At 41.7% G+C, this 13,514-nt stretch overlaps 1 protein-coding gene across 1 annotated transcript in view; it reads right to left on the bottom strand.

Moving 5' to 3' along the window:
* Positions 1-2,042: 2,042 nt before the first annotated feature.
* Positions 2,043-13,514, bottom strand: part of SPINK2 (serine peptidase inhibitor Kazal type 2) — a gene marked incomplete at its 5' end in the record, with an annotated part of 209,068 nt that continues 197,596 nt past the window's right edge. The window contains 1 exon segment of the mRNA XM_082461948.1: positions 2,043-6,536. Within this exon segment, the coding sequence (XP_082318074.1) occupies positions 6,491-6,536 (46 nt within the window).

The following is a 13,514-nucleotide window of genomic DNA, read 5'->3' as shown; positions in this document are numbered from 1 at the left end:
ATGGATACAAACCTGAGTTTTCAGTACAACTCTGAGTGAGCATATTTGAGCACCACTGCTTCCATTGCACAAAAAGAAAAGGAGACCAGGCACTAGTTTACCACAGAGAATATGTAAATAGGCACAACCTTTTCAGAAAGAAATTTTACAGTCTCTTTCAACATTTTAAATTTGTTCGTCTTCCAACCAAGTGATTCCAGTCTTATGAATGTATCCTACAGATTGCTTGCAAAAATAAAGAAGGATATATGTGAAACATTATTTGTGATGGTGGAAAATGAAAAATAACCTAACTGGCCATCACAAGGGAACTGCATAAATAGATCATTGTATGTCTGTATAACAGAATACAATAACGTTCTTCTTAAAATGAAGTAGTAACATATACACACTACTATATATAAAATAGATAACCAACAAGGACCTACTTTATAGCACAGGGAACTATACTCAACCAAGAGAATTCTCATAAACAATCCAAATACAAAACAGAGACTGGATAAATTATGACACAATAATATAATGGAATACTATGTAGCTTTTACAAAGAGGAAACTGTATATTAATATGAAAACCTAATATAAAGGAGAAAAGCAAGTTTACAGGATGTATATGTATAGATGTTTTATAATAATAGAAGGTTGTACAGAAAAGCACAGAAGTATTGATAGTTCAATGTCATAAAAACAATACTGCAGGGACTTCCTTGGTGGTGCAGTGGATAAGACTCTGTGCTCCCAATGCAGGGGGCCAGGGTTCGATCCCTGGTCAGGGAACTAGATCCCACATGAATGCCACAACTAAGAGTTCACATGCCACAACTAAGGAGCCCTGGAACTGCAACTAAGGAGCACACATGCTGCAACTAAGGAGCCTGCCTGCCACAAATAAGACCCCATGCAACCAAATAAATATTTTTTTAAAAAAACACTGCAACAAAATCCTTATAACACATGTTTACACATTTGAGTTTCTTTTTGAAATACCATTATTATCAGTTTTTTTCCTGAATATAAAAGTCTTCCATGCTCACTGTAGTGGGCAATAATTGTTTTATCACCTCACACACTTAAGAATTGCTTGAATTTATTAGTAGATGAGTTTCTTTTAACAGCCCAACTCAAACTGCTAGGAGCAAAAAAGAAGAAGAAGAAGAAGAAGAAGAAGAGGAAGAGGACGAAGAGGACAAAGAGGAAGAAGAAGGAGAAGAAAAATAAAAAGGAAGGTGTTGGGGGATGGGCAGCGGGCCAGCTCACAGATTCAAAGGAAAAGTTGACCAACTAAGAATGAGCCATGGCAAGGTAGAAAACAGGGGTGCGCCAGGAACCCTAATGCCGGGAACCAGACTTTTTAAAATTTTATTGAAGTGTAGTTGATTTACAGTGTTGTGTTAATTTCTGCTGTACAGCAAAGTTATTCAGTTATACATATATGTATACATATTCTTTTTCATCCTCTTTTCCATTATGGTTTATCACAGGATATTAAATACCATTCCCTGTGCTATACAGTAGGTCCTTGTTGGTTATCCATCCTATATATAATAATTTGCACCTGCTAACCCCAAACTCCCAATCCTTCCCTCCCCACTTCCCCTTCCCCTTGGCAACCACAAGTCTGTTCTCTATGTCTGAGTCTGTTTCTGTTTCATAGATATGTTCATTTGTGTTGTATTTCAGATGCCACATATAAGTGATATCATATGGTATTTGTATTTCTCTTTCTGACTTACTTCGCTTAATATGATAATCTCTAGGTCCATCCATGTTGCTACAAATGGCATCATTTCATTCTTTTTTATGGCTGAGTAATATTGTATATATGTGCCACATCTTCTTTATCCATTCATCTGTTGATGGACATTTAGGTTGTTTCCATGTCTTGGCTATTGTGAATAGTGCTGCTATGAACATAATGGTGCATATATCTTTTTGAATTAGAGTTTTGTCTGGTTATATGCCCAGGAGTGGGATTGCTGGATCACATGGCAACTCTATTGTTAGTTTTCTGAGGAACCTCCATACTGTTCTCCATAGTGGCTGCACCAATTTACATTCCCACCAACAGTGTAAGAGGATTCCCTTTTCTCCACACCCTCTCCAGCATTTATTATTTGAAGACTTTTAAAAATTTTATTTATTTATTATATTATTTATTTTTGGCTGCATTGGGTCTTTGTTGCTGCACGTGGACTTTCCCTAGTTGCGGCAAGTGGGGGCTACTCTTCATTGCAGAGTGTGGGCTTCTCATTGTGGTGGCTTCTCTTGTCATGGAGCACAGGCTCTAGGTGCGTGGGCTTCAGTAGTTGTGGCACGTGGGCTCAGTAGTTTTGGCTCCCAGGCTCTAGAGCACAGGCTCAGTAGTCGTGGTGTATGGGCTTAGTTGCTCCGCATCATGTGGGATCTTCCTGGACCAGGGATCGAACCCATGTCCCGTGCATTGGTAGGCGGATTCCTAACCACTGTGCCACCAGGGAAATCCATTTGCAGACTTTTTAATGATGGACATTCTGACTGGTGTGAGGTGGTACCTCATTGTAGTTTTGATTTGCATTTCTCTAATAATTAGCAATGATGAGCATCTTTTCATGTGTCTCTTGGCCATCTGTATGTCTTCTTTGGAGAAAAGTCTATTTAGGATTTCTGCCCATTTTTCGATTGGGTTGTTTGGTTTTTGTTATTGAATTGTATGTGCTGTTTGTGTATTTTGGAAATTAAGCCCTTGTTGGTTGCATTATTCGTAAACATTTTCTCCCAGTCCATAGTTTGTCTTTTTGTTTTGTTTATGGTTTCCTTTGCTGTGCAAAAGCTTATAAGTTTGATTAGGTCCCATTTGTTTATTTTTGCTTTTATTTCTATTGCCTTGGGAGACTGACCAAAGAAAACATTTATACAATTTATGTCATCGAATGTTTTGCCTATATTCTCTTCTAGGAGTTTTACGGTTTCATGTCTTATATTTAAGTGTTTAATACATTTTGAGTTTATTTTTGTGTATGGTGTGAGGGTGTGTTCTAACTTTATTGATTTACATGTGGCTGTCCAGCTTTCCCAGCACCATTTGTCAAAGAGATCATCTTTTCCCTATCATATATTCTTGCATCCTTTGTCAAAATTTAACGAATCCTAAGTTTGTGGATTTATTTCTGGGCTATCTATTCTGTTCCATTGATCCACATGTCTCTTTTTGTGCCAATACCATGATGTTTTGATTACTTTAGCTTTGTAGTATTGTCTGAAGCCTAGGAGGGTTATGCCTCCTGCTTTGTTCTTTTTCCTCAGTATTAGTTTGGCAATTCTGGGTCTTTTATGTTGGAACCAGAATGTTGAGCTCCACCAAGACTCTCTGGGTCTCGGGTCTCTGCTCTCCTTGGCATGTTGGCCTCATGCTGTCCTAACGCAGTCTTTCTTTGTAGTGAGGGATCATGGCTTCCAGCAGCTTTCAGTGACAAAGACTCTCAATCCCACCACCTAAAAGGAAAAGGGCTCTTCTCTGAGGAAGGACTCTGAATGGTCAGAAACCCACTGCAGACCAACCTCTGTGACCAGGGTAGGGGGAATTATTACTGGTCATGACTGGTCTAATTTGGACCAGGTGCTCACCCTTCAACCTGTCACCACCAGGGTCAGGGATACAGGATCATGTAAGAAAGCGGCAGCTCCATTCAGCCAGAAGTCTGGAGTGGAGTGGAGAAGGAGAGTGGGAAGCAGAAACAGTGCTTTTTTGGAGCAGAAGAAGGAAGAGTTGTTGGGTAAAACAGATGATTAGTGTATGCTGCATGAGCATAAATTTCTTCTAGATATTTTTAAGTTATTTTCATCATGTGTATATATACATATAAACATTCAAGTGCCAAGAATGTATTTATAAGGATATTCTCTGAAATAGTTTTATAATCACTAAAAACTGTAAGCAACCTATAGTTAACATCTACTGATATTTTTTCTTCTTGAATTTTCCCCTTTTTTCCCTCTGGGAACATTGCACCCAAGTGCTCATCTCAGCTGAACCAATCACATATCACCCTACTTCCTGTGACTACAGCAATTGGCCTGAAGGGTGGGTGTGTGATCCAGTGTGAATCGATCTGTCTTGGCCCAGAAAAGGATCATTTTCTTTTCAGGTAGTGAGATGGTGGGGCTGTGGCTCAGGCAGACTTTTTCACCTGGAGCTGTTACAAAAGAATCATCTCCTGTCAGATCAGGAAGCTGCTAGGACACGATCTGGAGCCACCAATTCTGCCTCCCACACAGGGGGTAAAGCTAGTCTATGAAGGAAGACTCCCCCCACTCTTCTGCAAATATGACTAAATGGGCCAATTTCCTCCTTACCTAAAGCTAGTTTGAATTGGGATTCTTGCAGTTTCAACCACGAGACTCCTAATATCTGAATACATATCAATAGATCTGGGTAACTTATGGCACAATAAAATACTTTTAAGTGTAGCTTTTAAAAAGAACAAACTACATATATTGACGTAACAAACAAATATAAGGAGAGAAGCAAGTTTACAGGACAGGGGTGTGTTTCTGTGTGTGTGTGATTTTATATACACCACATACTTACGGAGACTGTGTTCCAAAAGGTTAATATTGGTTACCTCTGGAGGCTAGTATGGGAAAGACTTTCACTTTTTAAATATATTTCTGTGTATTTTTTAAAAATAAATTTATTTATTTATTTATTTTTGGCTGCGTTGGGCCTTCGTTGCTGCACGTGGGCTTTCTCTAGTTGTGGTGAGCGGGGGCTACTCTTCATTGCAGTGTGCGGGCTTCTCATTGCGGTGGCTTTTCTTGTTGCGGAGCACGGGCTCTAGGCTCACAGCGTTCAGTAGCTGTGGCACGCGGGCTCAGTAGTTGTGGCTCATCGGCTATAGAGCTGTGGCACGCAGGCTAAGTAGCTGTGGCATGTGGGCTTAGCTGCTCCACGACATGTGGGATCTTCCCAGACCAGGGCTCAAACCTGTGTCCCCTGCATTGGCAGGCGGAGTCTTAACCACTGTACCACCAGGGAAGCCCTCTGTGTATTTTTTTTAACTTTCTGAAAATCATATACCACTTTTATAAAACTTTTAAGCCAAAAATAACTATAGGACATAATGTAATTGTGGCACATTTATGTTATACAACTTCCCACTTCATTGCCTCTGTTCCATTTAAGAACAGAGGTCTGGGAATTTGGAGACCAGGCTTTTAGTCCAGACTGTTTTGCATGTATTCTATAACCTTGGGCAAGTTGGTTTGCCTCTGCAGGCCTCAGTTTCTTCCTCCCTAAGAGGGGTACTTAAGTAACAGTAGCTACTATTTCAGTGGTTTCCATGTGCCAAGTGCTGTGCTAAGCAGTTTCCTCACAGCAGCTCCATGGGTAGAGCATTATCCCCCTTTTCCAGATAAGAAAACAGAAGCTCAAGTAAGTGTTGGAATCAGAATTCAAATTCATGTTTAGCCCATCCCCCAAAGCCATGTTCTTTTCACTACACACTCTCCCAGCCACCTCTTGCCTCACGTCTCACAGTTTCCTGGCCCTAGAATGCATTTAAATCCAGGACTTGACTCAAAATCCTCTGTCTGGAAAACACTATCTTTCTAAATTAAACTTAGGTCACTTTTGTTATTGCTATGTCTGTTCTTTATGTTGCATCAAACTCTAAGACAGGATGTCTCAATCTCAGCACTACTGACATTTTGGACTGAAAATTTCTTGGTTGTTGGGAGCTGGATGTCTTTGGCAGCATCCCTGGCTTCTACCCCGCTATATGTCAGGATCACCCACCCTTCAAGTTGTGACACCAAAAATGCTTCCAGACATAGTCGCAAATGCCCCCTGGGGGAAAATCACCCAGGGTTGAGAATCAGTGTTCTAAAAGAAGGGAAAAGGCAAATTCCTGCATTAACCCTGAAGGAACACTGTTTTGAAAGGAGTTATGGAATCTTATAAGTATTTTTACCTGCATGATTCTTGGACTCTACCAGCTCAGGCTAAAGTCAGCTCCAGTGTCTCATTTCACATTATCTGCTTTGTGCAGAACACTGTACCAGTTACACATACATTACATATCCAAGATTTAGGGAAATGGGGAAGGAGAATAAACCTTGCCCTCTAAAAAAATGACTCCACTTCTCCCTTAGTGAAATTCACTTTTGCCTCAGAGGAAAAGAGCCACATGAGGCTGCTCAGTGAGAATGGATATTCAACAGGGAACAGTGGTAATTGAATACGATGCTGATTTTATTCCAACTAAATAAAGCAGCACATAAGTCATCTGGGCAATAAGCTTAACTCAAGGCGCAAAAGCCAAGAAACAAGTATCTTTGTTTGTTTGTTTTAATTATTAGTCACAGTCTATGGCTCTCTTCCATACCTCATCTCAGAAAATGTGGGTTAACATTTCACACAGAGTAACATAGGAAAAGAGAAAAAGGGAAGTTGAAATTCATTTAGTGTGCTGTTAAAGGTGGTTTCTCCAATTTCTCTTCTGTGAACTGTTCCATCAGCATGGTCCACTTTGGATTATTTTAATATCATGACCATCTTCCCTGCAAAATGAACAACCATAAAAACACATTTATTACCTACCATATTGAAACTGTCCCCCTCTTTGTATTAAAAAGACCCACGTCATTATACATTAGATTCTTTCCAGGGTGACACTGAATTAGTCATTTTTAAAGCTAAATCTAGGAAATTATGAGGGCAGAAGCCCAACTCTGCCATTTTTTTCCTAACCCAATGGCACAAGGAACTATCCCCAAAGAATCACTCTGAGAAGCCCTAGTAATTTCCTGAAGACTGAGTTCAGAGAATGGACCCCTGAAATACAAAGCAGCATACCTGGAGGGGGAGTCATGATCACCTGATCTGGTCAGGTATGTTACACGAAGGGCATCAGGTATAATATCAATACACTTATTACTGAGCATTCTAACAGCTAGAGTTATTAAGATCTGTTTTCTGACCAGTAGTGCAGGCTGTGTAGGTCGCCTGTACATGCCCTCTGAATTTAATAGAACGTTTACTACTCCACAGAGTTTAACTACTAAATATATTCTTAATTTTGGGAAACTACCCATCCCTGGATAGTACCATCACTTCATTATTTGGTCTATAATTGATTAATCACTCACCTCATTCTCTAACCTTGACCTAGAAAATGTACTGAAGGAGTCTGTGTCTTTTTAAATGTCAGTCTTAAAATAGAACTACTTATGTCTCATTTGATTCTTATGTCCAAGAGTCACAACTTCCTAAGTTATCAAAATGCAAGATAAGAACGAAAGAAAACTTGGCTAGTTTATACTGTAAAATTGTTACCTGATTTTCATGCACAGAGTACACTCATTGGGATACGTGGACATGTCACTTCCACACACAGGGCTAAAGTCCCTGGGACATCCTGGTAATTTATACTGATTGCAGTTTGGCTAGAAAAGAGAAAGGAAGACAGAAATTGGAGAATAATTTGAGACGTTCTCATCACAAAATAGCTGAGGGGAAGACAAAGTCCCAAGTTTCCCTAGATTTCCTAGAAACAGCCTACAGAAAGATTTCTATTTTCCACACACACAAAAAACTTTTTCTAATGCAAAAATCAGATGCAGTGTTGAAGCAATGGGTCAATACCTGCTATGTAAGAAAAGGACCTCAGAGGAAGGTTCTGTCTGGCTGATTTTTAAATGAAAGTCCATGACATGTCACCAAACCTACTTTACTATCCTCCAGCTTCATAATTTGCTCTTCACTACCACCTCCATGAGAATGTCCTGTTACATTCCACCTAATCCCTGGGCATAATGCCCAGACACACTTGGGAATCCTGTCTGGACTTTTAAGATACTGGCATTGAAGCAACAGCATTAAAGAAAGCAGTAGGTTCAGAATTAGATCTCAGGGGTTGTTATGGGTTTAATTGTGTCCACCCAGAAAGATATGTTAAAGTCCTAACCCCCAGTACCTCAGAATGTGACCATATATGGAAATAGGGTCTTTATATAGGTAATCAACTTAAGGTTAGTAGAATTGGCCTTAATCCAATATGACTGGTGTCCCTATAAAAAGGGAAAATTTGGACACAGAGTCACACACAGAGGGAAGATCGTGTGAAGACATGGAGAGAATGCCATTTACAAGCCAAGGAATGCCTGGGGCTACCAGATACTAGGCGAGAGGAATAGAACTTCCTCTCTCGGAAGGAAGCAACCCTGCCAACACCTTGAGTTTGGACTTCTAGCCTTGAGAACTGTGAGACAGTGCATTTCCGTTGTGTAAGATACTCGTTTTGTGGCTTTATTACGGCAGCCCTAAGAAACCGATATGGGGTCATGGAACTCAACCCTCAGATTTCATGGAATTGAGGCCGGATAGGTAACATGTCTTGTGCATAGCCACTAGTCTCTAGCAGGGCCAGGACTAGAAATGGTCACAATGGTCACACCATGGTGTGCAGAGTCCCACTTTAATAACAGGTTAAATATATGGCCTGCTGTATTTCTGTTTTGTGTGTGCATGTATGTTTTAGTAAATAGTGATTACCTTTCCTCACTTCAGAGTAAGTCACACTGTTTAGCACTCTTAATAAATGAATTACACATTTCTACTGACATTATCTGGATTTATAAAGTGCTAAGCAGGGCTGGCCTTCGGCCAAACTCTGAAGTAAAGAAATTTTTTGACCCTTTCCATCCTCCGTTCAGCCCTCTATCTCCATTTCGGAGCCTAATGTGTTTCTTGCAGCTCCAGGCTCACTAAGATGATGCCTTCCAGGGCTTCCACAGGAGAGTAGATGCCCTCTTATCCAATGAGATTGGGACAAGTTGTTCTTGGTCATTTAACTGAAAAAGTCAATTAAAGCATGTAAACCGTAACACAAAATATAACATACCCTAAATATTTTATCTTAAAACATATAAATGAAAATAAAATTGTCACTCTTTTGATGTAAGACAATGACAAGGCACATGGCCAGCTGTAATGCTACCTACACAAAGATAACCTCGCTTGCAGCCAGGTATGACCACATGATCAAGGTCAGGCTGATGGGATACGAGTGGAATTATTGTGTAGTAGCTTCTGGGAACCTCCTTTAAAAGAAAGTTGGTACCTGTCCTCTGCTTCTCCCAATTTTTATTCTCCTTTGTCCATTCCTCCATCCTGCTCCTGGGTGCATGGAGCTCTACTTTTTATCTTACAGACCGGGAGGCCAAAGGCCACATCCTAAGATGGCAGCTCTGTGAGCTGTTATTTGGAGTCGTTGTTTCTTGCAGCTGAATCTAATCCAACCTGACACAAGACATAAGACTTTTCCTATGAATGTTTCAACTAGAGTTTTGTGTACTAACACTGCAAAAATCATACCCACAATAAATCACCTATGATTTCTTGTTTTGATTTCTTTAAAATGGAATTTCTCAACCCCATTCATATTTTGGACCAGATAATTCTTTGCTGTGTGAGGCTGTGCACCGTAGGAAGTTTAGTAGCATCTCTGTTCTCTATCCACTAGATGCCAGTGACAACTCCCTGGTCATGACAATCAAAATGACAGTCTAAATGTCAGCTGGGGGGTAAAACTGCCCCTTTTTAAATATGGTGAGACTTTATAGACACTGGCACAGCAAGGTAATATACAATTAAAAAAAATAATTCCCCAATTATTTTCAGTTGTTTTACCTACACCTAATTTAATTTGTTTTTAGCATTTTGTCTTTCAGCAAGTCTTTCAAAAGCATTTGACACATTTCTCATATAAACAGCTTTATTTCTTTACACTCATGTTTATGCTGTCTTTACATTTTTAATTAAAATAGGACTGGCAACTGGCATAACAGGCTTGTGAACACACACACCTGAGTCTTGGTCAGCACATAACACCACTGATGGAAAATAAGCTTTACTGGCATACAGGAGAGTAGTTAAGCAAGAAGGTAACCTGTCTATAACCAGTGAGTAATCGATCTGCTGTGGGAATCGTTCAGAGAGCAAGGAGAGGGTCGTATGTGAGTCTGCTGAAGTGGAGGATGCCTGATTGAGTTTTTACTGTTATTATCCCCCATTTTCTGAAAGAAAATCAAACCCAAGAAAACGAGTCATCTGATCAAAAGTAATATTGGGCACCCATTAAGTGCTGAAGACTGGGTATCAAATAACAAATAATACATCATCCATGACCACAGGAGTATACCGCCTACTAGGGGAAGACAGGCAATTACAATTCAGTGCTCTGATGGGCTAGTGAAGAGCACCAATCTGGAGTCAGAATGCCTGGGTTGGACCCATAGTTGCACCATTTCCATGTGACCTTGACCAAGGAGATAATAATGGTACCTACTTCATAGTGCTATAAAATGTTAAATGAGGGAATTCCCTGGCGGTCCAGTGGTTAGGACTCCACACTTTCACTGCCAAGGGCCTGGGTTCAATCCCTGGTTGGGGAACTAAGATCCTACAAGCCTTGCTGCGTGGCCAAAAAAAAAAAAAAAAAAAAAAAAAATTAAATGACTTATTCTATATAAAGAATTTAGAACAGTGCTTGGCACATAGTAAATGGTATCTAAACATTTAGTGTTGAAGAAAATCAGAATATGTCACCCCCAAAATATGGCTCTATGACAAAAATTATTTTGAGCTAAAGGCAGTTAATATGCAGCTCTCTCTCCCTTCCCCTTTTCTGCCTAAAGGCAGGATATAAATTCTCCTTTACTGGAGGTGACTCTGGACTCTTATCAGCCCAGAAATGGCACCTGAGGAATCTGCAAACAAACCTTACCCCATTAGTTCCCTCCCATTATTTATCTTCCCACTGTTTGCCGCCCTTGGAAGCCTAAAACCATTTTCCTTTGTCCTGTCATTTATCTACAAACTTATTGCTCTCTGGTAAAGATGCTACATAAGGCAGATTTCTAAGCCATCTCTTTGAATTACTCATCTCTGAATGCTCCCATGTGTATGCACAATGCACTTGTTAATAAACGTTTGTTTATTTTTCTCTTGTTAACCTGTCCTTTGTTATAGGGGCCCCAGCTGAGAACTTAGAAGGGTAGAGGAAGGATTTTTTTCCTCCCCTACACTAGCATGGTGGTGATGATAATGCAGTGTAGTTTGAATGGAAGCACAGAGAAAGTGCATTTATGTCTGCTTTGGAGGAAGAAAACAGGGTGGGAAGGTTTCCTGGAAAAGGTCTACACTGAATTGAATACTCAAAGTTACCTAACCCACGGAGGTCAATCTCCCCATATGTAAAATAATGATATCTATCTATCTTACAAGGTCATTGTGAGAATTGAGAGACTGCATATACAAAGGGACAGTGTCAGACCACATATTAAAATAGAACTCTGACCCATAACCTGTAGCAACTTGCCCAGGAAACCAACCCATTACTTAGAATAACCAACCCAAGAAGCCAACCTGCTATAAATTAGACTTGTCAGAAGTCAGATGGTTATCTCTAGTGACAGTCCAATAAGCCAAACAGTAAGCTCTGTAACAATTGGCCAAATTCGCCAGGACTTGATTAATAACTGATAGTTTCCCTAAATTTTTGTTCCTGCTTCCAACTTAGGACCAATCAGAGAAAGCCAATATGCCCTCCTAACCAATCACATAGGATTCCTGCCTTTAGTTACCCACTTACAGCCTCCCCATGCCAACAGCTTTGATCAGGGCACACCTGATGCCTTCCCTTTTTCCCACTTTAAAGCTTTCCCACTCCTCTGCCTTTGAGTCTCGGCCAAAAGGCAGGTGATATGCCTGATTCACTTGCTTCATCAAGCTCTGAATAACTAGCTTTTGCTTGTTCTCATTTGGTTGGCCTTCGCTTGCTTCCACAGAATTTAATTTGATAATATACATAAAATGTCTAGTACAAGGTGTAACTATTAGGGAAACAAAGCAGGCCTTCAAGGCCTGAGCTATTGTCAACCAAATTTTACATTGTGATCCGTATCAAAAAGCCTGCCTGAGAATCTGGTTTCTAAAGAAGCAGTCCACTGTTTCGAAAGTGGCAGGTCAGACCTGAAAACCAGCCCCCAACCCAAACTGTTGAGGGCTTCGCTGTATCAGTAGAAACAATACAAGTGGTTTCCTACTTACTGTTCTGTATTCTGAAGGGTGAGCAAATTGAGTGTTCAAAGAGGCTGCAAGAAGGAAACAGACACTTTAAAGCATGGGGTTAATTAAGGTCAATTCTTGTTCATAAGGGTTTTTAAAAATTCAGCGTGTGATTTATACAGGCCACGTGTCTCCCTTTCCCTCCGATGCCTAGCTTCTTTGAACCCCCCTAAGAAGTATGTTCAAAAAAAAAAAAAAAAAAGAAGTATGTTCAGTTGTGTTCTGGCACCTCTCCTAGCAGGCACACAGAGGACATTTGGTACCGGTTCCGTAACTGACCACGCTAATAGGATTGCTTGGGAAACTTTGGAGCTACCGAATAAAAGAGAAGAAACTCAATAATTCACGATGTTCTTTTCCTCTGTGGCTCAAGGTAATAAATGCAAAATTTGACATTAGGTGTTACCACTTTAACTCCATTTTGAGTGGACATCAAGTCTGGCTGGACTAAGGCCCCTTTCTCATGAGCCCGAGTGCCCGGCGCACTTGGCATTCACAATTCCTGATTCCTGTACATCTCCTGCTGAGGTTCTGTAGGGCCCCTGGTACATAAAAACCCAACTCCCGATCTTGGGCTCCAGGAAATCTGCTTTAAGGGAGAAAGAGCAGAGAGCAGGGTCACTAAGAAGATGATGGGAACGAAGCCCAAGCAAGAACTAAAGAGGGTTGCTGGCTTCACAACGCCAGCCCCGCACACCCCCAAGTTCGTGTCCCTAGACAACCGCTGGGTGGGCCTGGAACCGCCAGTAACGGGTGCGCGGAGGGGCGCCAAGGCCGCCCGGACCCGGGCAGGGGCAGTCGCCAGCGAGACCCCCTCTCGGTAACTCCTCGGCCGGTGCTCCGCGGAGCAGGCCCACAGGTGAGCGTTACCTGCCGAGTCCCAGCAGACCAGGAGCAACAGCCCCAAGCGCAGTGCCTCGAGCGCCATCCTCCGCGGCCGGCGGTCGGGTCCCTGCGCTCCAGCGCCCGCGCGACACGGAGAGCGCCCTCGGGTCGGACACGCGACAGGGTGGGGTGAAGGAGGGGCGGGTAAGAGAAGGAAGAACGGAGCAGGTAGGAGGAGGGGGGAGGGGCAGGAAAGGACGCGTGGGAGGGAGGGGGAGGGGAAGGCAGAGAAGGGGTGGTGGCTGGCCCCCCATCTCCTCACCCCGCTGAGGATGAGAGTAAGCAATTAGAGGGCCACCTGTCCCTGCAGCAAACTAGAACCGTGTAAGAGCCCTGGATAAGCTTGTGGGCTCTCAGTCAACCTCAGTTTCTTCAGCATCTGCTCTGTACCAAGCAGTGTTTGGGGCTGAACTTAAAGGCGTCCCTGCTGTCTGGAAGCTTTCCAGTATAGGTGTTGGGGGAGAGGTAACAGAGGGAACTCCAAAACAAGTGAATACAATAATTTCGAAAATTAAGTGCTAGAG

The sequence above is a fragment of the Balaenoptera physalus genome, assembly GCF_965194825.1.
Source record: "Balaenoptera physalus genome assembly, chromosome: 5".
Lineage (NCBI taxonomy): Eukaryota > Metazoa > Chordata > Mammalia > Artiodactyla > Balaenopteridae > Balaenoptera > Balaenoptera physalus.
The sequence above is the reverse complement of the archived record's forward strand: the minus strand, read 5'-3'. Positions and strand labels throughout refer to the sequence as shown.